Raw genomic sequence first — 24,768 nt, 5'->3', positions numbered from 1 at the left:
TTTTGGTGCCTTTTAAAGATTTTTATTGGTCCCCACCTGGGGATTGCATTAATTTAAAGTAAATTACACGTATGACCCCTGAACTTTGCTTTTATTTTTATTATAGTTTTTGAACTTTAAAATCGAGCATTATGATTAGCGCTGTAAATGAACCGAACTGTTCATGAGCGGTTTGGTGTTTGGTTCGATAAAAACTTGACTGTATTCGGCTTGATTTGTAAAAGAGAAGAGATTGAGCACGACGAAACTTGATTCAAAAGCTCAATTATAAGTTTATGAACAAGCTAATGAGAAAGCTCGATTATAATGTTCATGAATACGTTCATGAACAAGCTTGGTTTGATTTTTTTCAATAATAATATTTTCACAAAGGGGAAAATATAAAACAATGTAGTTTTGTATAAACTTTAGTTTTATAGATTTCAAAACTATGTTTTATGTTAAAAAAATTCAAATCAATACAATTAATGAGTTGCTCGCGAGTGAATTCATAAAAAGAATAAATGAGTTGTTCGCAAACAAAGCTCGTGAACGGGTTCGTTAACAAGTTTGTAACTAACTCACAAACAGAGTATTGAGCCGAGTTTGTCAATTTTCTGGCGAGCCGAGCCTGAGCACGCCAAATATCATCTCGGTTACAACCCTAATTATGACTTATGAATTTTATACTTTACCAATATAATGACATCTTTTAACGTTGATCAAAATAACTAATCCAATAGAAAATAGCTTTTGATTATAGAAATAATGAAAATTATATATGGTAAAAAACTTTAATTCTTGAATTTTTATATAATTTAAGGACATTTAGATATTGGTCCTGTTTGTTAAATAGCTATTAGCTGGTAGCTAATTACATTAGTTGTTAGCTGATTATCTTTTTGGTTAGCTTGTTTGACTAGCTGATTGTGTAAACTTGTTTGATAAAACTTAGCTGATTGTTAATAGCTGTTGGTGTAAAATGACAAGAAGGACGTAGTAAAAATAGCGGTAAAAATGTTCTTCAAAAGAGATTGAGCAATAATGCTTATTGAAAAAGCTCTTAAAATGAGTTTTTTCAAAATTTATCCATAACTGACTTGCCAAAATATGTAAAACTGTTTCAATTTATCGACAAACTTATTTGAAATGTCCAATGTGTTAGTTGAATAACTGTCAAAATCGGTTTTCATTCAATATGTTTTTGTTAAGTATAAGTAAAATTGATCTTGTTTGACAACGTTATGAGTAAAATTGCATCAATTTAAGGCTATATCTGCAATTTTTTTTCCAAAATGATATGGATAAATTTAAACTTTATACCTAAAAAAATCATTATTAGCCTTGTTCATGAACCGGGCCTAGATTAGACTTAGCGGGCTTTTCAATAAAATTTACATAGTCCAAGCCCAACTAATCCGCTATTAAAACGGGTTGCTCAAAAATTAAATCCTAGCCGCAGTCCATATAATCCACCTAAAAATTTGTATATAATTTTGAATAATAAAAAATAAAACTTTATACTTAGAAATAGATATTAATATATAAATATATAAATTTACTAATTGATATTAATATATATAGTCCTGATCGGTCCATGCTATTTTTATAAATTTCAAATCCGTCCAAAAAAAATAGACGGACTTGAACCGATCCGTGCTATTTTTATAAATTCTAAACCCGTCCAAAAAAACAGCTCGGCCTAAGATCATTTTTTTTTTGTCTAAGCCCTACTTAGAGAACACAGGCGTAGGCAGGTAGCCGAGCTCGTAAACAAGCCTAATTTATTTATGACTTAATATGTAAAATTAAACATGCCTAATTTATTAATGACTTAATATGTAAAATTAAAAGATTACAGGGTTATCAATGAAAATAAAAAAAGATCAATAGCCTCAAAATATTATTCTTTTTCCAAAATTTTATGCATGTGACCATATCTTAATTTAAAACTTATTAAATGAAAATTATGTCTCTTCATGGTTTTAAGACCATTTGCACCAATGATTAAAAAATTAATTGGTCCTTTCGAAATTAAAAAATTATTAAGAGTCATGGTCACCTCACGTTCCTTATAATTTGCCTGAATTTGAAAAAATTAAATCAACAATTATTTTCCATAAAGTCAAAATTATTGCATTCCCTAATGTCATGAATAGTTAGATTATTAGGAGAGCATAAAGAATGAGTTTAATGTGCCGTTTCTAACTGAAGTTTCATCGTCTTAAATTGGTGATTCAATATTTATCTTAATAATTACCAAAAAAAAAAAAATATTTATCTTAATAAAATTATTAAATTTTAAATTTTGTTTTCTATCGCTGACCGAAATAATATGTGGTTTTCACCTAGATGATACATGAATTCCACCTAGCTGACTGAAATGACACGTGTCAGCTAGGTGGTAAGCACGTATCGTTTCGATCAACTCGGTGGTAACTATATGTATGTTAAAGTTGACTTGTGCTTATGTGGAAGCCACGCCACTTTCAGGATCGGTCCTGACAATTTAGGGTCACTAGGTAAAATAAGTAATAAAAGCACCTTTAATAATAAAAGATTTATACATAATAAAATAGGTCTTTTAATTTTTTTTATCAATGGGATTTTGGAAAGAAATAGTCTCTGCTATATAATTTTATCACTATTTATATTAAAAAAAAAAAAAAATTTCATATATACATATAAAGGCTAAAAAAAAATCTGGACCCCCTCCAGCCCTGGGCCCTAGGCCGACGCACCCCGAGCTGGCCCTGACCACTTTTTCGACGTTCGTTTGCTCTTGAAGTCACTAGAGTGGTTTTATTAAGATAAAACTCAAATTTGAATGATTTTATTGAGACACATTGAAGTTAACTGTCAACACATCAGCAGTTGTTAACTTTCACCACTGATCGAAACGACATGTGGTTACCACCTAGATGACACGTGGCTTCCACCTAGTTGCCCGAAAGGATATATGTCATCTAGGTGGCATGCACGTGTCGTTTCAGCCAGTTAGATGGTAGCCACATGTAGTTTCAATTAACGGTGATAGTTGACTAGTACTGATGTGGAAATCACGTCTCTTTTTGGTGTTTTTTTTTTGTTCTTAAAGTCATTAGAGTGACTTGGTTGAGATAAAATTTAAAGATAATGATTTTAAAGTCAAAGTAAGCATAGCCTAACCCAATGATTTTATTGAGACAAATTGAATTTGGGTAACCATTTTCAAACAATCACGAAAATGGATTGGATAATTAAGATTCTAATATAATTAAATTAAAATTAAAAGGGATAAAGACCTAATTTAACTTAACGTTTCCAGCGAAGTGCAGATTTAGTCTTAATGTATAAAATGATGCAAATTTAACCTTAGCGTTTCAAGTAATACCAATTTTAGCTATGAGCTATTGAAAATATGACAAGATTGGTTTGACTGTTATTTAACTGTCACATCGTACATTCCAAACAAGTTTGTCGATAAATTGAAACAATTTCATATATATTTTTTTTTGTTGCTTTTGTGTAACTATATTAATAAGACATTAAATATCGTAGATAGTTTTTAAAAAAATTGTGATTAACTTATATAGAGTAGATTTAGTTTTCAGCATTTTAACAAAATTTTATAAATTTTATTAATAATACACTAAATATCTTAGATATAATTGATATTTGGAAAGTTTAAAGTGACAATTAAATACTAGTCAAACTAATTTTTTCTAATTTTTGATAACATGAGCCTAAAATTAATCGGGTAAATTACACCCATGACCACTGAACTTTACCCATTTTCACATTATGGCTACTGAACTTCATTTCTTCTCGGTATAGCCACTGAACTTTATACTTTTTAACACCGGTGGCCACTAAATTTTAACTAACTTCTAAAAATGACCATTAACAATCGTTAACGACCTCAAAATAAAAATATTCAAGAATTAAAGTTGTTCAGAACGACATTTACCGTGAAACCACATTTTTTATTTTCGAAAATCACATTTTTTGGAGATTTCTCTCTCTAAAAATTCACTTTCTCTCTCCTAACCAAAAAAACATCCAAATGACTTTAAACGAAAATTTTCAAGAATTAAAGTTCCTTAAAATATCATTAACGCTTTGGATTTTTTTATTTTTAGCCGTCAACGGTCGTTTTGAGACGTTAAGTGGCCACCGGTGTTAAAAAGTGAAAAGTTCAGTGGCCATACCGGGAAAAAATGAAGTTCAGTGGCCATAATGTGAAAATAGGTAAAGTTCAGTGGCCATGGATGTAATTTACCCAAAATTAATCCTATTTGAAAACATTAAAATTTTTTAAAAGAAAACATTTAAATTAAATTTACAGAATTTATATTGTTTTATTATTAAATTTAATATTTATCCAAATTGAAATCATTGATATTAAGGAGAATATCCTTACCAACCCTCCTTTTTATATGAAAGCGTTTTGTTGATCACAAAAGGCAAGCTATTTATCCATGGAGACAACTCTCAAGCCAAGTTGTTTTAATTTAATAAAGGGTAAATTTCAAATAAAACCCTTTATGGTTTTACTAATTTTCAGATAAAGGATTGTAGTTTACTTTTTGTCAAAACGAGGATTGAGGTTTCACACTTAGATTAATGCTATTAAAACCATCTTTAACGTCCTGAAAATGGAAATTTTCAAGAATTAAAGTTGTTCAATGTCATATTTTTTTATAGAACTACATTTTCGATTTTCGAAAATCATCTTTTTTGGAACTTTCTCTCTCTAAGCATTAACTTTCTCTCCCTTTACTAAACATCATCTAAATAATCTTAAAATAAAAAAGTTAAAGAATTAAAGTTGCTTAGAATATTAGTAGTTCTTAAAATTTGTCATTTTTGAAGTCGTCAAGGGTGATTTTAATAGTATCAATCGAAAAAGTCCTTATTTTGCTAAAGTTGAAAACCTCAATCCTCGTTTTGACAAAAAGTAAACCATAGTCTTTTATCTGAAAATTAGTGAAACCACAAGGGTTTTATTTGAAATTTATCCTTTAATAAATGCTATAAATTATTATAATCATTTACATGCCCCTACTCGTTTATTATTATGCAAATGATAATAAATTAAGACTAGTATGAGAGTTAATTGATGTTCATAAGATAAAAATAGTGTATGGAAGTACAAATCAAACTCACGAGTTTATGTTAGAGAATATAGTACTGGATTGATCCATTACGAGATCACTATATAAGTTAGTGTCATAAGTAACATCAATTATACTCGTGTAATTGAATCATTACACATGAGGTCACAATAGATTCATACATGAAGAGTAATATATTTAGACACAATCAAGCATTGTATTTAACCAGAAAAGTATAAACGTTGTGATTGGACATAGTATGATTCATGTAGAGGAAAATGAGTAACTGTTGGATAAATTATAAGATTAAAATTGTGTTTTTTTTATTAATTTTAATTATATTAAAGTTTTAAAACAAACGATTATTAGAAACGATGTGAGACGTGTGTAAAATATTAACAACTGTTCACCAAACACTACGAATTATATATATATATATATAGTAAAACCTCGATAAATGCATATCATTGGAACTGGAAAAAATATTTATTAAGCGAGATTATTTATTTATCGATGAATGAATAAATGATTCATTTATCGATAAATCAATATTTATTATTTTATAGATAATTTTTCATTGTAAAATGCATACAGACGGAGCAATTATCCGTCAATAATGAACAATGATGATAAAAATGATCCAGGGCTAGATGATAGTTGCATTGTCGTAAATGTATCGTCAAAAAATGTCTTTCAAGCAATGGTCACCTTAAACAGCTACTTGCTACAACATGAGCAAAATATACCAGAAGTTGTGTTTGCACTACAAAAAGTTAAGGATGATGTTCATTTTGGTTTAGGTGAAAAGAAAAAACAATCAACTATAGATGTATTTTTTCTAGAAGAAATGACTTTTAGTTGATTGATATATATAGATGAGATCAGATGTGACACATTTCTTATGGTGTGACAAGCCTTATTGTGTGACAATGACCAATTTTGTAATTAACCAAAAGGAGGTGGCAAATTTGTAAATAAAAGAAAAGAGAAAATTGTTTTATTTTTTTTTAAATGCATTTTCCCAACTTTTCCAACCTTGTTTTTCAAAAAATTTTATACCGTTGGACTCGCCTTAATTAGACGGTCATTTTAAGATCCCAGAAGTTCGGGTAAAATTTTTTTCGGTGAATGGAATCCGGCGATCTGTTTTTATGTGAGAAAAAAATATCCAAAAAATGTAAAACATTATTCTGAGAAACTTTAATTCTTGACTCAAAATGAGATTCCTTACGGTTTAGTCCCAAATCAACGGAATTCGGCGGTTAGATTGGCGTTTTCCGATAAAAAATCTGAAAGTGCCCAAAAAATTCTCAAACAATTTCAGAAAATGTAAAACATTATTTGGAGAAACTTTAATTCTTGATTCGAAGTAGGATTTCTTACGTTTTAGTCCCAATAAAACTTTTTCCTTAATTTTATCCATTTTACATCCTTCAACAATTTATTGGGTCAAAACCGTAAGAAATCCCGCTTCGGCCCAAGAATTAAAGTTTCTTAGAATAATGTTTTACATTTTATAGAATTTTTTGAGAATTTTCTGGGTATTTGTTTCTCACCAGAAAACGCCCACCCGGATTCCGTTCACCGGAATTTTTTTTACTTGACCTTCAGGGATCTTAAAATGACGGTCAAATTCTACTTCAAAAAAAAAAAATGACGGTCAAATTTAGACGAGTCTAATAGTATAAAATTTTTCGAAAAACGAGGTTAGAAATGTCGGAAAAATGTATTTTAAAGAAAAGAAATAAAACATTTTTCTGTTGGAACAATATAAGTATTATGTTGGAACAAATGATACACTGATTTGGAACAAATAGTACACTGATTTGGAACAATATAAGTATGACAAAAAACGTGCCCAGAAAATTATCAAAAAATTTCAAAACATGTAAAACATCATTTTAAGAAACTTTAATTCTTGGGTCAAAGCGAGATTTCTTATAGTTTTGACCCAATAAATTGTTGAAGCATGTAAAATGGATAAAATTAAGGAACAAGTTTTATTGGGATTAAATCGTAAGAAATCCCGCTTCGACCCAAGAATTAAAATTTCTTAGAATAATGTTTTACATTTTCTGGGCAATTTTTTTCTCGCTAGAAAACGTCCACCCGGATTCCGTTCACCTGAATTTTTTTTACTTGAACTTCAGGGATCTTAAAATGACCGTCTAATTTAGACGAGTCTAATAGTATAAAATTTTTCAAAAAACGAAGTTAGAAATGTCGGAAAAATGTATTTTAAAAAGAAACAATATAAGTATTATGTTGGAACAAATGGTACACTGATTTGGAACAATGTAAGTAGGATAAAAAACGTGTCCAGAAAATTATCAAAAAATTCCAAAACATTTAAAACATCATTTTAAGAAACTTTAATTCTTGGCTCAAAGCGAGATTCCTTACAGTTTTGACCCAACAAATTGTTAAAACATGTAAAATGGATAAAATTAAGGAAAAAGTTTTATTGGGACTAAACCGTAAGAAATCCCGCTTCGACCCAAGAATTAAAATTTCTTAGAATAATGTTTTACATTTTCTAGATTTGTTTGAGAATTTTCTGGACAATTTTTTCTCGCCGGAAAACGTCCACCCGGATTCCGTTTACCGGAATTTTTTTTACTTGAGCTTTAGGGATCTTAAAATGACCGTCTAATTTAGACGAGTCTAATAGTATAAAAATTTTCGAAAAACGATGTTAGAGATGTCGGGAAAATATATTTTAAAGAAAAGAAATAAAACAATTTTCTCTATCATCTCTTTCATTTTATTTACAAATTTGTCACATTGCCCTTTTTAATTATCATCAAAACTACGTAGTTTTGTTATGTCACATAATAAACTCATTGTCACACCCTAACCCATTGTCACACTGGATCTCACCCATATATATATATATATATATATATATATATATATATATATATATAGTTGAATCTTGGAAGTCCATTTGAAGACCTGCAATAGGACAGAAACAAGGTTAGGGGGACCATTGTCCGACTAACCCACTCCGATGCCTAAGTTAGTTTGAGATAGGACTTGAGGATGAACATAACAATAATCAAAGTTGTAATGTAAGCTTAATTAATGAATGAAGTAGTGTACCTTGAGCCGAACTTACTCTATTTATAATGTAATCGGAGTATAGAAGACGATTATGAGATGAGAAGCAGGATGTGCTACGTGTCACATGTTGATAGGTGAACATGTGTCCAGATATCGAGCCCAATCTTCCTTACTAAGTTTGATATTCACGAGATTGGACATGATTGATGTAGCAAATGAATCATTGACTATGACTTTTGAGACTTTCCAAGTCGAGATATCTAATATAGAGTTGTATTGTCCAGTTTGGCTATAGAGATGCCACGTGTTCCCTTTCTCGAGTGCTGCTTCGGTCTCTTAAGTGCCACATGGTGAGTTTATATTCGCCTAATATTATATGTCTCTCCTGAGTCTAATTTATCGTTCTCATAAATGCGACTATTAGAGTATGTTTTCTGTGTATTTGGACGTCTTCGAGTTAACAGAAGTTCATCTTTTTTGCCACGTGTCGCAGTTCCTCATTTTTGGAAGGACATGTTAGGAGCAGTTAATGTTTCTTAATCATTACTTATTAGTAATGATGCCCATTGCTTCATTTACTTCTCGAGTAGTATAAAAGGAGAAGGATGTTAGGCGACCATTTTTCTTTATTGTTTATATGCTTTGTCTTTTGGTGTTTCTTTGCGATATCCTTTTTTTAGAGATTTTTCTTTTAAACGTAAATAAATTTTGATTTTTTCTTCTTTTTCAGTTCCTTTTTTTTGTTATGGCTTTTAAGAGCATTTCTAATGCAAGCATTCTTCAAAATTACTAAAACTTAACACATCAACATAAAATATATTATTTTATCTTATCTCTCATCCGTATCACTTTTGACAACCTTTAAAAAAAAAATACTCCAATACTAAGCAACTCTAAAAGTTAGTTGCTATCATGGTACCACAAATCATTATTTTATATATAATTTATTTTACTTATAAATATTGTCATAAAATTCCACCAATAGTAACCAACTAAATCATTTTTTTATATTAAAAAAAAGAAAAAGTAAGGGTATAAAAAATTGGCAACATTGCCATAATCATTTTGGCAACCTTTGTTACTCTAATGCAAGACACTCTTTCAAGCACTCTCCACCTCATCAAGCACCCTTTTAAGCATCTTGCATTGGAGATGCTCTAAGGAACAGAATCCTAAAAAACCTCCTGAGATAGATAAATCTGATGAGAAGAAAGTAGTTGACAAAGGCAAGAAAATTTATCCTCGGGATGAGGAGCATCCTTCCACCTTAAATGTCGAAAGGTTGTGATTGCTTTTTGCTGATCATCTTGATTTATGAGGGATAGATGTACACCTCCCTTCCTCCCTGCCGGGTGCATACCAATCGTCATGGTCACTTAGGTATTTATATTCAGCATGTTGAGTTAGGTTTGCGATTCTCTTTAATAAGCAATATTGAGGATATTAAAAGTAAATTTGTAGTATTTCATACATAAAAGATAAATCTGTACTTTCTTTAAAACGTTAAAAAACAAATTTGCATTTTTTTTTTCACAAAATGTTGTAAAATTTAACAAGAAACAATACTATTATTTGGGAAAATTACACAAAAATCACTTTTTAAAAACTATTTACAACTATGTTTAGTCATAGTTTTGGATTATATCAAACTAATAAAATCATTTCTTTTAATATATATTAAGGATTAGAATTTATAAATTAAAAGTCTAGAATATATTTCCTAGGGTTTATGATTTATGAATTATAGTCTAGATTTTTTAAATTATGATGTAAAATCATAATATATATAAAATAAATGACATATTAAGAATTAAGTTTGGTGATATGATAGTTATGATATTTATATATTTGACCCCTATTGTTTTGCCTCGGAGGAATCAAGTCGGAAGCGAGTCCAAATCCAAATCCGAACCCAGCCCGAGCCCAAGGGTCTAAAGTGCGCGATGGGGTGGAGAGAAAGATTCTTGAAGCGGAAGCAATATGCCATGTCACGAGAGAGAGAAACGACACCGTTGCGCGATGGAGTGGAGAGAAAGATTCTTGAAGCGGAAGCAATATGCCATGTCACGAGAGAGAGAGAAACGACACCGTGGCGTCTGCCAAGTGTCACTCTCTCTCCAACAATCTTCCATTTCCTTCTGCAACCAACCAACACAATTGCCTTCTCAACAAACGGACAACAATTTCCTCCATTTCCTTTCTTCTCTTCTTCCTATTCCTTCACCATCCGTCTCCTCTCCGAGTCGTTTCTTTTCCATTTCCATTTCCTTTCTCATCTGGATACAACAAGCTCTCAGCTCGTTCAGGGATGAGGAACCGATTTCACTTCCTTTCCTTCCCCTGATTTCTCTCGGAGAAAAAAAGTACAAAAAAATCTCCACTGACCGACCTGGTATGGTATCTGCATTTATCTTCTTTCATAATCTTGAAATTTAATCTCGTGCTGCTTTTTATTATCATTTGAACTGGTGAATTTGAAATGATGAATTGTTATAAACAATGTAGCTTTTACTTTTGGATCGATTTGCGTACGAAAGGATTTTCTTAGGGATGGATATGTATGATTTGTTGAGGAGTTGAGTGATTGATCTATATTTTTGAGTTCGATTTTCGAATATGCTTTGATATTGCTAATGAGTCGATTTAATTTAGTTTTTTGCTCGGATTTTGCAAGGAAACATTCCGACTTCTCTCCGAGTCGTTTCTTTTCCATTTCCATTTCCATTTCCATTTCCATTTCCTTTCTCATCTGGATACAACAAGTTCTCAGCTCGTGCAGGGATGAGGAACCGATTTCACTTCCTTTCCTTCCCCTGATTTCTCTCGGAGAAAAAAAGTGCAAAAAAATCTCCACTGACCGACCTGGTATGGTATCTGCATTTATCTTCTTTCATAATCTTGAAATTTATTCTCGTGCTGTTTTTTCTCTCTTTGAAATGACGAATTGTTATGAACAATGTAGCTTTTACTTTTGGATCGATTTGCGTATGAAAGGATTTTCTTAGGGATACTATGATTTGTTGAGGAGTTGAGTGATTGATCTATATTTTTCAGTTCGAATATGCTTTGATATTGCTAATGAGTCGATTTAGTTTTTTGCTCGGATTTTGCAAGGAAACATAAATAGGTCGTACAAATTCTCTAGGTTCAATAACTCTGACCTCGTTCACTGAGATAGGAAGCGTAAGTTATTTGAAGGAAATTAGTATAGAAACTTTTAGAAAGTTTAATTTTCTTGCTATTGATCATATCTTAGATATGTGTATATGTCAATTTCGGTTCAATAGCAAAACATCAAATTATCCTGCTCATTATCTTGTAAAAAACGGGGGTTAACTCTGTTAATCGTGTTGAAATCCGGAGGACAGCTCCATCTAGTATTATTGATGTATTACTAGCTGATATTCTGTATTCGTAAACTGTATAATCTTTAAGTAATAAGAAACATGTATATCCGCCTCTGCTTAATGAAGTAAATCTCCTTGAAATTAATCCTCTAATTGATAGACGGTGCCCTAGGAAAGCAGTCACCAGGATGGTTAGCTTCACATATTGGAATGATTGTGTTGATCATAAGGACCTTGAAGCAATGTGGAGGGAACCTGAAGTGAGTACTGAATGGTTAGATGCTGGGGAGACTAAAGGACAGAAAATTCATCTTTCACGGGATCCTGATGGAGAACCTTATTTGACACAAACTGAGATGAAGGTAAAGTACAATACCTCCTGTCATTTACTTAAAAGTAATCCTCACTATGAAAATGTAAAATGTAATGTTACTCCTTCCCATGGATTTCTTTCCCTGAATTTGATCTAAGTAGTTCCCAAGTATGAATAGTTGAAGGACACAATATTATCTCCATTGTGTGGATTCCTGAAGTAAGATGTTGATCACAGTTTTCCTGAATTTGAATGTCTAAGAAGTTCTCAAGTATGAACAGTTAAAGGACACAATTTTATCTGCATTTCGTGGATTCCTGAAGTAACATCTTGATCACAGTTCTTTTGCCTCCTTTACGAATTTTGTGGGTGATTTAGAAGATATTATTAATCTTATTTTTGAATTCTTGTAATTTTGTTTCTCATGAAACTGAATTAATGAGTTCAAATTTCTTAACTTTTACCATTCTTAGAAACAATTAATTTTCTTTTGGATCCTATTTTCTAACTGTGCTCTGCATTGTTTTCATGTCTTCAGGCTGTAGCTGAAATTGTTGTCCGCAGACATTTTGATACACATATTCTTCCTGTATGTATACTCTTATCATAGAAGCCAGTCCATTTTTTTCATTCTTCAGATATCATATTAAACAATGTTGTCCTTCACTGGAAGGTGCATAATCTGTATTCATTGAATTTTGAAATACATGTTCAAATGCTCATAAAATCATGAACCTTTTACATGTAAAGCAGAAGCTTATTACTCTGCTGTTAGAACATGATATTGACATTCATTAGTTGTAATATTACAAATATGGCCATTCATACTTCTCCTTATACTTACCAAGCTTAGAGTCAAGAATATTTTGTGTACTTCCAAAATTTTATCACTCTTTGCTTCTATTTGCCAATCAATAAGTTGAACTTTTGTTCCAATCTAACCAGTTGTCCATATTCAGGAGTTCTTCTTCTTATGCTTACTGTTACAATTTTCCATTTTCCTCTTTCTATGGATCTTTCCGTTAACTAACTGAGCTTGAACAAATTTGTTTTCAGGCTGATTTTGTTACATGTTAATTGCAATTTAATAAGCTTAGTTGGAAATTAATAAGTTCAATAGATGATACCATATTGCATCTTTCCTTTGTTTTTGCAGGAAATGCTCTGTGCTATTGCTGAACTAGAAAGTGACAGACTGCTGCTTGCAACAAATTATGACAAAAAAACAAAGAGGACCACAGTAGGAATTATGCAATTGTCAACAGAAACAGCGAAATGGCTTGTCAGGTATCACAATACGTTGCAATCCCCTTCTGCATATATATGCTTCAGGAGATTTTCATGGTTGAATTTATTCTGGCTTTATCTATTTGTAACCGAGACTTGTTCTCAGTGATGTGGGTTATCGGATATATGATGTAGAAGAACATGAAGAAATTCTCTTTAGGCCTTTTGTAAGTGCATATTTTGGAGCAGCTCATCTTAAATGGTTATCAAACTTCGAGCAAAAGTAAGTTATCAATTTAGAAAAGTTGTCTGTACATTTGTTTTTGGGAAGGGGAGAGGAGGGAGGTGGCTTTTTCTCTGTCTTCAAAAAAAGCTATGTTTTGTTCCGAAGTAATTTATTATCAGTATTGGGGCTCTTTTGCAGGGAAAGAAGTGAGGAGTTTATAGTGAGGGCATATAAGGGTGGTACGAAGAAGGCAACTCATAAGTCAACTTTGCAGTACTGGAAACGATACCTCTCAGTGAAAGAAAGTCTCCCTTCCAGGTGGTTGTCTCGTTGAAGTAAAAATCTTACTACTTAATATAAAATGATTGCTTCAAAATTCACAAATTTGAATAACAATCCCTGTAATCTCAGTTTGAAACTTTTAGCACAGAGCTGTTGATAGATGATCCGAAGATCTTTTTAAGTTGCAAATAACAAAGACTGGCTGAAATTTAAAGGCATTATATAATTTGTAGAAAGCAGGGTAGATATACTCAGCAAGATTCTAGGAGAAGACATACGTATTTGAAATTGACCATCATATTTTCACTTTTGTACAGAAAATTTGTTGATGAAGGCCCTTCTTCTATAAGCCTCTCTACTGGTTCTGCTTCCTCAGCTACTAAACATGTATCAGCACCTTCTTCAGAATACGCAGGTTGTTTGTCTTAAAATTTTAGTTTTTAATATTGCTCTTATTTGTATGATCTGAATATTTCATAATCATTGACATAATATCAGCAGTTTTTTTAAGTCAGCTGTCAATGAAAACTATGATGGGCAGGATAAACCTCTCCAATTTCACAAGTCAATTGATGTGTTTAAATTTTTCTTATGGGTGATAACCTTTTGTTTTCATTCATTTTATAGTGAAAACATTTAGGTTTCCCCTAACTTCTCCTTCATATTTGGTAATAAACTGTTTTTCTTTAAACTTTTAAATATACTTTGATGGAATAGGTGGTGAACATACATATTGGGATACCAGAACTTCCCCAGAAGATATGCAGGAGATGTGGAATCACCATGATGTTGCTAGGGAATGGTTGAAATCTGGAGAAAAACGTGGAAAGGTGCGCTTTTCACATGATAAGGAGAAGATACCTTATCTTTCTCAAACAGAAGTGAAGGTAAGAAGCAACAGAGATGAGTACTCTTCCAAATTATTGTTTTTACCTGTGCTTAGAATACTGTTGTCACTATTATCTTTATGGTAAATATGAAAAACTTCATGCTGCTGATTACGTTGAAGTTTAATCAGTTTTCGATAAGATTGGACTGGCTATTTGAACTATGACCAAGTTTAAGATGACAACCTACTAGAATTTCTCTTCAGACTTTAAGCATAAATTCTTACTTTTATCTTTGGTAAAGAGAAGTGACTATAATAAAATTTCAGGTAGAAATTAATATATTTCTACCTTAACATTACAGTTTGTTTGATTTATCATAATACATTGTTTAAGTACAAAACTACTATAAATATCTATTATGTGCTTGAAACTTTCAAATGAAAATGTATGGACTTAGTTATAGATTTTAATGAAATGGTTGGGTTTAGTATGGTTACTGCCATGAGTTGCACCTTGCCTTGTCTCACTTGCTATGTTGCATGGAAATAGAATTTGAAACGGAAACGAAACGTTCCCGTTATTTCTAAATAATATAGCTAGGAAACGGTAATGGAAACAGAAAAGAAACTGAAATGGAAACGAAACGCGGAAACGAAGAAGAGTTTCTGTTCAACATAGATGGCTTGCATTGGATCGCTTGCATATCTTGAAAGCTTAGACCTTAGATGGAAGCTTCTGAGGACTAAGTCTTTCTGAAAACTATCCGAGGTCTGAACTATCCTTTGTTTGCCTAGAATAAGGTTGACAGTTGATAAACTTTTGACAGTAGATATAATCTTTATGGTTTTGTTAATACTGAATTGACAGTAGATATCATCTTTTCTTTGCTCACCATAATTGATTCTATGCAGGCAGTTGCAGGGATAATTCTTTCGAAGCACTTCAGTACGAGGGGAGTTAAAGCGGTAAGTATATATTAGAAAAGGTTTTTCCTGTAGGATTTCGAACAGCTAATACAAGCTTTCAATTTCTGAAGTATAACATACCTAAATTGTTCTTCCTTTTACTTTTTTTGGCCTGTCTCTAATCTGTTATATTCATTTCTTCAAAAAAATTGACTGTTCATTCACCTGTCCTGACCATTACTAGTAAGAGATTGTCCTTTCTTGACTGTATCACGGGTTTCTTGACCATTTTTGTGCTGTCTAAGAGCATCTTTAGTGGTTAGGGTGACTAGAAAATGCCACACTCTAAATTCTAAAGACAGTTCCCTCTAGTGGTTAGAATAAATATCTTTATTCTGTCCAAAATTTGAAAATTTAGAATTTAATTAGAAACTACTATTACTTTTACTAAAGATGCTTGTTTTTTAAATAATCGTACTTTACTCAGGAAAGAGAGAATTACTGGAGGCTAACTCATCTGCCATTTTTAATGTCTCGGGGAAGCTTTTCACGCCCTTCTCCTAGCGTCTTGCTTCCAAGCGTGTCACTCCTTTTCTTCCCATAAGCCGTGATTCCCACTTCCTTTCCCAATGTGTGCGTCTCTGTTTTTCCTCACACAAGCCAAGCAAGTCGCTAATTCTAGCGACTTGTTAGAAATCAGCGACTTCAAATCATGCTTCTCTAGTGGTTGGCAGGTCACTAGATTTTTTTTTTTTTTTTAATAACTGCTCCCTACCAATGACCACTAGAGTTGCTCTAAGAGCATCTCTAAGAGCTTGTGTGAAGCATGTCGCTGGCCTAAGGAGAAGAAATCACCCGGTGCAGAAGGCCTGACATTCACGATCAGGAGATAGAGGGATGGAAGGGAAGCCTGGATGGCAGATACTGAGTGAGGCGCATCTCACGCTTCCTATTACTGATTTCTGGACAACTTTTTACGTAGGGCCCGGATAACTTTTTGGACTCCATTTTACTGATTTCTGCTTAAATTAAATCAAACAAAAAATAAAATAAAAGTGGCTAACCACTAGAGCGAGGTTTGGGGCAAGGATGGGGTGGCTAGAAAAGCGTACGTGGCATTTCTAGCTACCCGGACTATTAGAGATGCTCTGATAATGGTGTTTATGGTTTATACCAAAATACTCTTTCAGACTTTTTTTTTCTGAGAAGAAATACTCTTTCAGACTTGAGAGACAGCTTAATGTTGTTATATTTACTCCTGCTTAATAGTGTTTCTAATGTAATTTTGTTTCTTTCTACACTTATTTTTTTTGCAGTCAGTCCTTTGTGCTCTAGCTGAGATTGTTAGTATGCGTTTTATTAACGGGGTTGGTAATCGAACTGGATTAATGGGAATCGACTACTCTACAGCTTTCTGGCTTTACACGTAAGCAAATTTTGCAACTATATTTTGCACAAAATGGAATACATATCATGCCATAAATGAGGTGAGCCATTGGCTCGATAGAAGTTCGACCGTGTTTGGTTCGATTTATAATTGAGCCGAGCTTAAGCACTCGGCTCGAAAGCTCGCGAGGAGTTTCAGTTATAGGTTCATGAACATGCTCATGAATAAGTTCAATCATAATGTTCATGAACATGCTCTGGTTATAGGTTTGTAGGTTTCAAAATTATATAATTTTGTGTTAAATAAATTACAAATGAATATGATTAATGAGTTGTTCGTGAGAGAAATTTTATTTAACGAGCAAAGCTCGTTAACAATCTCGCGACAAGCTCGTTAATTTTCTGACTACAACTCTATATAACGTGAGCTTTATTTTTCATTAATGCTGAAACGTTCATGAATTTTGTTCTTTTTACATAGGGAGTTGGGTTATAGAGCTTACAGAGTTGAATCTATTGATGACATGAAAAATCCATTTGTGTCCATGTATTTTGGTGCTGCCTATCTGGCTTATTTATCACAATATGAAGGAAGGTACTTTACTAGCTTCCTTTGCCATGAAAGCTATATTCTTTATCTGAGTAAATTGTAGCAATGGTCACCGATGTTTCGGGTTCAATAAACTCATCAAACTTTGCTTTTTATTTTAATAAAGTCACTCCTACCAATTTGGACAGAAAAAGTTATTGGAATAGTGACGTGACAACTACGGTAGAAAATATTTCCATTACGTATAACATGACAACCACGTATATGTCAAGTGACAGCTCCAAGCGGTTGAATTAAGTAAATAACAAATATAATTTGTTTTCTAGGCTTAATACATCTCTAGCCCATGTAATTGTACAAAAAAGTTTGAAACAATTTTATTTACCATCTGAACTTATTTAAAGTGACCAATTGACTCTCTAAAACGTATCTATTAACCACTTGAATTTTTTTAAAGTGGTATTAGATCGCTGAAGTTGCTTAAAGTGTGCACATTTCAACTTTTCTAAAATTTTTCTTTAATTTTTCCTTACTCCGCCACATGGATTTTAGAGGGTTAATAGGTTACTTTAAACAAGTTTCTGGGGGTAATTTGAACATCTTAAAAGTATATGGGAATAATTGACTATTTTGGTCAAGTATACAGGTTAGGAATGTAGTAGGTTTTTTTTTTTTTTTTTTTTTTGTGTCATATGGCTGCCATGTTATACGTAAAACTTAATTATTTTCAATGTGACTGTCATTTTACTGATCAGGTGATTTTTTCTGTCTGAATGCTAGGTTGACTTTATTAAAACAAACAGAAAAGTTCTGTAATTTTATCGAAACAAAATAAAGTCCAGTGATATTTTTGAAACTGATTCTAAACTTTAGTGACCATAATGTAGTTAACCCTTTGTTTGATTTGATTGTTTTATAAAACAGGGAAAGAACTCCGCAATTTGTTGTTCAGGCTTATGTTGGAGGCCCAAAGAATGTTAACCTTCAGGAAACTGGTCCATTGTGGCTTAAATTTGAGCAAGCCTTGAGCACTTACGAAGATGTAAAAAAATACGGATACAAGTTCAATTTAGCCCCTGAAGTTTGTTAATAAAATCAATTTAATCCAAAATAAAATTTGGGTATCAATTTGGTTCTTTAACTTGGCATCTAGGGTCAAATCAATCCAAAATATTGGTCACTTGTAGATACGTGTCATCTTGGACTAGTTTGATCCCAAATGCCAAGTTTCAAAACGCCAAATTAAGGGTAAATTATAACGATGAAGTTTGAAGTTTATTTTAAAATGTCATTAAACTTTGTATTTTTTTCAATGAAGTCATGACAATTATGTTGAGAATTACATATTTTTACATATGATATGACTCACTTGTGTGCTACATGACAGTCAATACATGTAAATTCATCCGACTGTCATATCATAAGTAAAATTATTCATTTTCAACGTGATTATCATGTTATTAATGCAATAATTTTTTTAATGTTTGAATTGGCTGGAGTTAGTTATTGAAAAAAAAATTCTACGCTTTTGTTAAAAAAAATGAATTTTAATAACTTTTTTGAAATAAACTTCAAATTTTAGTGTCTATTAGTATAATGTACTCAGTTAAATTAATATCTGAACTAAATTGAATGGCCCCTAAATTTGGTGGATATGTTCAGTTTATCCAAATTAAAGTTTAGATCAACTTAGATCCGAAATTGGTAATATTTGATAAATTAGTTCAAATTTTATAAATTTTTATTCAATATATTTGGACTAATTTGTCAAATATTATAACTAAGTTGAATTGATACCTAAACTTTAATTTTAGTTCAATTGAATATGATTGCCAAACGTGAAATTGATAATATTTGATAAATTAGTCCAAAATTTACAAATTTTTAGATTTGAATTGAGCATATTTGGACTAATTTTTCAAATATTATAACTAAGTTGAAATTGAATCTGTTTGCCAAAATACAAATTGATGCATAATTTTTTTTTTAATTTTGTTTTAGGTCAGCAATACTGATGTGTATAGTTTAATATTTATTTATAGGGATCCTAGCGGTTGCATCATATTGTAAGCTGGCAAGGCTTCTACGAAATCATGGCGGTCTTTTTGTATTTTTTTTTCTGTTTCAATTTTATTTTAATAAAAATTCTAGGATCTTATTAAAAAAATGAATTTTAATAAAATTTTTTGAAATAGACTTCAAACTTTAGTGTCTATTAGTATAATTTACCTGTTAAATTAATATCTGAACTAAATTAATTTCAAAATAGCTCCTAAATTTGGTAGATATGTTCGGTTTATCCAAATTGAAGTTTAGATATCAACTTAATAGTTGATAAAGTAGTCCAAATTTTATAAATTTAGATATTGAATGTATTTGGACTACTTTATTAAATATTATAACTAAGCTGAGTTGATAATTAAACTTTAATTTCAATTTTACCTCAGTTGAATCTGTTTGCCAAAATACAAATTGACCCTTAGTTAAAAAAAGTTTTTATTTTTAATTTTGTTTTAGGTCAGGAATACTAATTGTGTATAGTTTAATATTTATTTATAGGGATCCTAGCGGCTGCATCATATTGTAAGCTGGCAAGGCTTCTAAGAAATAATGGCGGCCTTTGTCTAATTTTTTTTTTCTGTTTCAATTTGATTCGATTGTCGAAATCAAATATAGGTTGTAAGGTGCAGTAAATGTCGAGTCTTTCTTCCCCTTTCATATTTTTTTTGTACACATCATCATGAGGAGACAACAATTGAACAATTGATGTTTGTAAGTCGGTTTTGAAGCTATTTCTTGTATAGGCCATTATACGTATTTTTTGTTTTTATCTTTTTTTATTAATTACATTGTGCTTCAAGATACGGTATAGTGTACTAAACGCGATAAGGTGTAAAAATATTACTAATGTTAACATACATGAGCAATTATAATGTTAGCCACTTGAATCAATTTCAGATATCAAAGACAGATATTTTGTACCAGTTAGTTGGTTTGTTTAAAAAAAATTTCAATTTTTTTTTTATATTTAATAATAGAATTTAGAGATTAATATTTTTAAATTTGATGAAATATTTACATTTTTTTTTATTGTCTCATTCATATAAAATACAATATAGTTTTGTTTACGTCTATTGATATGATTGCGATTTGTTATGAACGAGTGATAAAGTGACACACATGTGTATGTAAATGACACGGTTCAAGAATGTGAAGACAGTTTGATGAATTATTTATCAAATTGACTCAATTTGCCAACCTTATGAGTAAATTTGTTCTTTGTTGTCAGCGTTAGAGATAAAATTGCACAATTTTAGACATTAAAAGTAAAATTGTTCCTGACTATCAACTTTAGGAGTATTTTGCATCTTAACCTTAGTATAAACACTTAATTATATAAAAGGATAAGGTACAAAAATATTTATACTTTTGTGGCCAAGAATTCACAATTTTCTCTTGAACACTATAGATGGTATAATTGAAAACCTAACGTTATCACCTTCCCATTTTTCTTTAGGACTGGAACAATTTTAGCAACTTGATGTCGTTGTATCCGAAGCACCCTTCATGTCATTCTTTGAACTTCCCGCAAGAAAGAACAGATAGTCAGACAGGGGCCGACATCCAATAAACCCGATCCGATGCCTAAGTAAGTAAAGGTTTGAAAGGCTGAAGGCAATGAAATACTTTAGAGCAATGCCATGAATGTACCTCTAGGGTTTTGCCATACCAGAATATTTATAGTGCTTTACTGAATCTCTTTTCTTCTAGGAAAATTTTTCCTATTAGGGGAAAGTCTTCTAATAGGAGACATCTTTCGGACTGTGTTATTTTGGCGGTAGGTGGGTCTTCCTTTATGGAAAACAACTCCTAGAAGCTTTGTTAGTTCCGAAGGCTCTTAGTGCTTCACGTGGCCACTTGATCCAAATGCTCTTAATGCTCCACGTGTCATTTATTTATTTATTTCCTACGGTTTCATATATCCCATAATTTTTTTTTCTGAAGAAGTCGAACTCTTTAGGGTTTGGTGGGTCTGGTAGAAAGATGTGCATGGGTTTTACGTTTTCGACTTCTTTATTTCATGCTTTCAGTCTTTGGTGCGTGCAGTAATTGTTTTCTTACCGCGTGAAGCAGGTATCCCTTGGGATTTGTTGCTTTTGCCCTATGCATATGCCAGTCCAGATGGCTGTCAATCCTTTCTCTCTCTTTTTGATTGGTGTGAGTACCTAAATGGCGAATATTCATCATTGTAACCATTAAATGGGATTGTCAAATCGTTGCTTGCCGCTTGAATTTCTCTTCTTATAAAAATTCATGAAATATTTTCTTTATTTTTTTCTCGTGCTTTCATGGGTTCCTGCTGTGTCTTATTCTTTTGCTTTGTGCCTTCTCCTTCAGCAAGCTCTCTCTTTTCCTTTCAAGTATAAGTTATTTGATTTTTGTTGTTTCTGTTTAGTCTCCACCAGTTGTAAGAAGTCTAACAATTCTGAAGAAGGCTCTACACATGAATCTAACCAGAAGCCTAAATTTCTGAGCAACCTTCACACTTTAATGAGATTCCTTCCGTAGAACTCATCTCTTAACACCCCAGATTCGAACATTTGGGAGTTGCTCTACCTACGCCAGACCTAGTAATAACTAAGGCGCCTGAGAGTCATTTGGGTTTCTACAAATCTTCTTGGAAAATGGTGTTAGAATCCCCTTCTCCCCTACTATTGTGAATGTGTTGAATGAGTTTGATATTTGTCCGGTGCAACTTTCCCCCAACAGTTGGATGGATCTTCTTGGTTAATCAAATTTTACGAGAGTGGGGAAGGATGGATCTGCGTCAAATTCTCACAAAGAAAGTCATCCTTCCTCTAACAGTTGGATGGATCTTCTGGATCCAAAGAGAGTTATCCTTCCATGCTCTCTTAAAAGGAGTCCATACATGCCAAAAGAGTGATCCAGACATCTCTTTTAGCGATTCTTAAGGCCTTTCCTTGGTTTCTTTTCTTTTTTTTATTTAACAAAACACACTTAACAAACCATTAGTCAAGTTAAATCAACATTTAATTTATAAACTTAAACTATTTGTGGAATATTAATTTTCTTATAATATTTTTCTCAGAATCAAAATTCAGTGTGTAATATATGTTGCTGCAACCTCATGTGTCTGTCATGCAATTTAGCTCCGAAAATTGCTAAAAGAATTCCAGGTGAGTCAAAATGATCCAACGGAGATTTTTTTATCGATAACAAGTATGCCCTGGCATTAGCGAAAAATCCCGTGTTTCATGATCGAAGTAAACACATTAATACGAGGTATCATTTTATTCGGGAGTGTATTGAGCAAAAAGAGGTGAAATTGAAGTACGTGAAGACTCAAGATCAAATTGCAGATATATTCATGAAGCCATTAAAATATGATGTGTTTGTTGAAATATAGGGATTAAGACAGTAATTTACCAGGGATAAATATATAACTTTTTGATAGACTTGTTGTATATTTTTCGAAATTAGAAATTGACACAAAGAAAATCCTTTATTGAACTGACAGTAAACACAAAAAAAAAATCTAATACTATAACTTTTAAATAAAAATACGTTTGCTTTAGTTTGTTCGTTATACAATTCTTATTTATATATTATTAAGTGCATCTGATTCTAAAAAAAATCCAATACTATATTTTTTAAATAATACTATATTATATATTTTAATAAAATTTAATATTAATATTTTATTTATATAAGAAAATATATTTTTTTAAACATACGTTAGAACATATATTTTAACTTTTAAAACACGAACTATGAAGTTTAGAACATACGACATATTTTTTAGAACATACGTTATGTTTTTTAGAACATGCGTTATGTTTTTTCGAACATGAGTTATAAATTATATTATAGAACAAATGCAAAAATGATCCAGATATCTACTAATTTTTTTTAGAACATTATACTTAATTTTTAGAACACAAACTATAAACTTTAGAACATACGCTATGTTATTTAGAATATGAGTTATAAATTATATTATAGAACAAATGCAAAAATGGTCCATATAATATTTTTTAAGTAAAAATATATTATATATTTTAATAAAATTTCATGTTAATATTTTATTTATATAAGAAAATATATTTTTTTAAACATACGTTAGAACATATATTTTAACTTTTAAAACACGAACTATGAAGTTTAGAACATACGACATATTTTTTAGAACATACGTTATATTTTTTAGAACATGCGTCATGTTTTTTCGAACATTAGTTATAAATTATATTATAGAACAAATGCAAAAATGATCCAGATATCTACTGATTTTTTTAGAACATTATACTTAATTTTTAGAATACAAACTATAAACTTTAGAACATACGTTATGTTATTTAGAATATGAGTTATAAATTATATTATAGAACAAATGTAAAAATGGTCCATATATTTACTGATTTTTTTAAAACATTATACTTAATTTTTAGAACACAAATTATAAAGGTTAGAACGTATGTAACAATATTTAGAACATCTTCCTTAACATTTAAAAACATAAATTACAAAAAATATAGAGTAATTAAATAAATAAAAAATTGGAGCATGTTTTTGGATTTTTTGTTCTATTAATAATTCATTATTATGCACATTTCTTTTTTTCTATTAATAATTTATTATCATGCACATTTAATCGATATTAATAAGTGCATGTGTCAAATATTAAAGGGTAATTAATTTATTAGTCCTTATATTTTGACAAAACACACTGTTTAGTCCCTGTATTTTCAAAAACACATGATAAAGTCCCTAACCTTTTTCTCGATGAACTATTTAGTCCCTAACGTTTTTCTCGGTGAACTGTTTAGTCCCTGCCGTTAGATTCTCATGAAGATTTTGTTAGTCAATTTGGATTTGCGTTCTTCTTTTCCTTTCCTTTAAACTCTAATGCATCCGAAATCAACTTTGAGTGTTCTTCTTCTTGATTTTCTTCTTAATCATTCAAATTCTTAAGCATTGGGTCTGTTCTTTTTCTTATTCTCCATACAAATAGCTTCTTCTTCTAAATTGGATTTCCTCTTCTAAAGTTTGAAAGTAAATACTAAAGGGTAATTTAGTCATTTCCGAAGTCATAAATGGTAAAAAATCTAACAAACAGATAGAAGGACTAAACAGTTCACTGAGAAAAAGGTTAGGGACCTTACCATGTGTTTTTGAAAATACAGGGACTAAACAGTGTGTTTTATGAAAATATAGGGACTAATAAATTAATTACCCAATATTAAACAATAGAAGCTACATGGATAATGGTATATTAATCAGCGCGCTCCATAATAAACAAGGGAAGCAATTAGCTCCATGGTAAGTAGCATGGAGTATGTGTGAAATGGCCAAAGTTCAAACCCTACCAGTAGCATTTTGTTTTTTTTAATTTTTCTACTCAAAACGACGTAGTTTTGAGTGGTTCTCACCTAAGGAAGTGTCCTCACCTAAAAAAGGTTCTCACAAGAGCCCTCTCATATATATATATATATATATATATGTCAAGCACACATTTTTGACTAATTTGGATCCATACAAGTCC

At 31.3% G+C, this 24,768-nt stretch overlaps 1 protein-coding gene across 10 annotated transcripts; it reads left to right on the top strand.

Moving 5' to 3' along the window:
• Nucleotides 1-10,313: 10,313 nt before the first annotated feature.
• LOC136220524 (uncharacterized) lies at nucleotides 10,314-20,161 on the top strand. 10 transcript variants are annotated; one of them, XM_066008397.1, is made up of 14 exons: nucleotides 10,314-10,530; nucleotides 10,813-11,003; nucleotides 11,646-11,847; nucleotides 12,337-12,387; nucleotides 12,955-13,085; nucleotides 13,192-13,308; nucleotides 13,450-13,569; nucleotides 13,851-13,948; nucleotides 14,251-14,420; nucleotides 15,275-15,328; nucleotides 16,585-16,694; nucleotides 17,136-17,249; nucleotides 18,129-18,246; nucleotides 19,764-20,161. In XM_066008397.1, exons 3-14 carry the CDS (start codon nucleotides 11,674-11,676, stop codon nucleotides 19,770-19,772), a joined length of 1,266 nt encoding a protein of 421 aa, XP_065864469.1. In that variant the 5' UTR covers nucleotides 10,314-10,530; nucleotides 10,813-11,003; nucleotides 11,646-11,673; the 3' UTR covers nucleotides 19,773-20,161. The 10 variants fall into 10 exon arrangements, with proteins under 10 accessions (XP_065864469.1, XP_065864464.1, XP_065864445.1 ...); XM_066008392.1 differs by having other exon boundaries at nucleotides 19,247-20,161; XM_066008373.1 differs by lacking the exon at nucleotides 19,764-20,161 and having other exon boundaries at nucleotides 10,918-11,003; nucleotides 11,666-11,847; nucleotides 18,129-18,546.
• The last annotated feature ends 4,607 nt before the right edge of the window (nucleotides 20,162-24,768 follow it).

The sequence above is a fragment of the Euphorbia lathyris genome, chromosome 1, assembly GCF_963576675.1.
Source record: "Euphorbia lathyris chromosome 1, ddEupLath1.1, whole genome shotgun sequence".
Classification (NCBI taxonomy): domain Eukaryota; kingdom Viridiplantae; phylum Streptophyta; class Magnoliopsida; order Malpighiales; family Euphorbiaceae; genus Euphorbia; species Euphorbia lathyris.
The sequence above is the reverse complement of the archived record's forward strand: the minus strand, read 5'-3'. Positions and strand labels throughout refer to the sequence as shown.

Coding starts and splice junctions, on each gene's coding strand:
- LOC136220524 (XM_066008373.1), top strand. CDS start 11,674: ATGGTTAGCTTCACATATTGGAATGATTGTGTTGATCATAAGGACCTT. Junction 12,388..12,954: donor TTGATACACATATTCTTCCT/GTATGTATACTC, acceptor TTGTTTTTGCAG/GAAATGCTCTGTGCTATTGC. Junction 13,949..14,250: donor ACCTTCTTCAGAATACGCAG/GTTGTTTGTCTT, acceptor TTGATGGAATAG/GTGGTGAACATACATATTGG.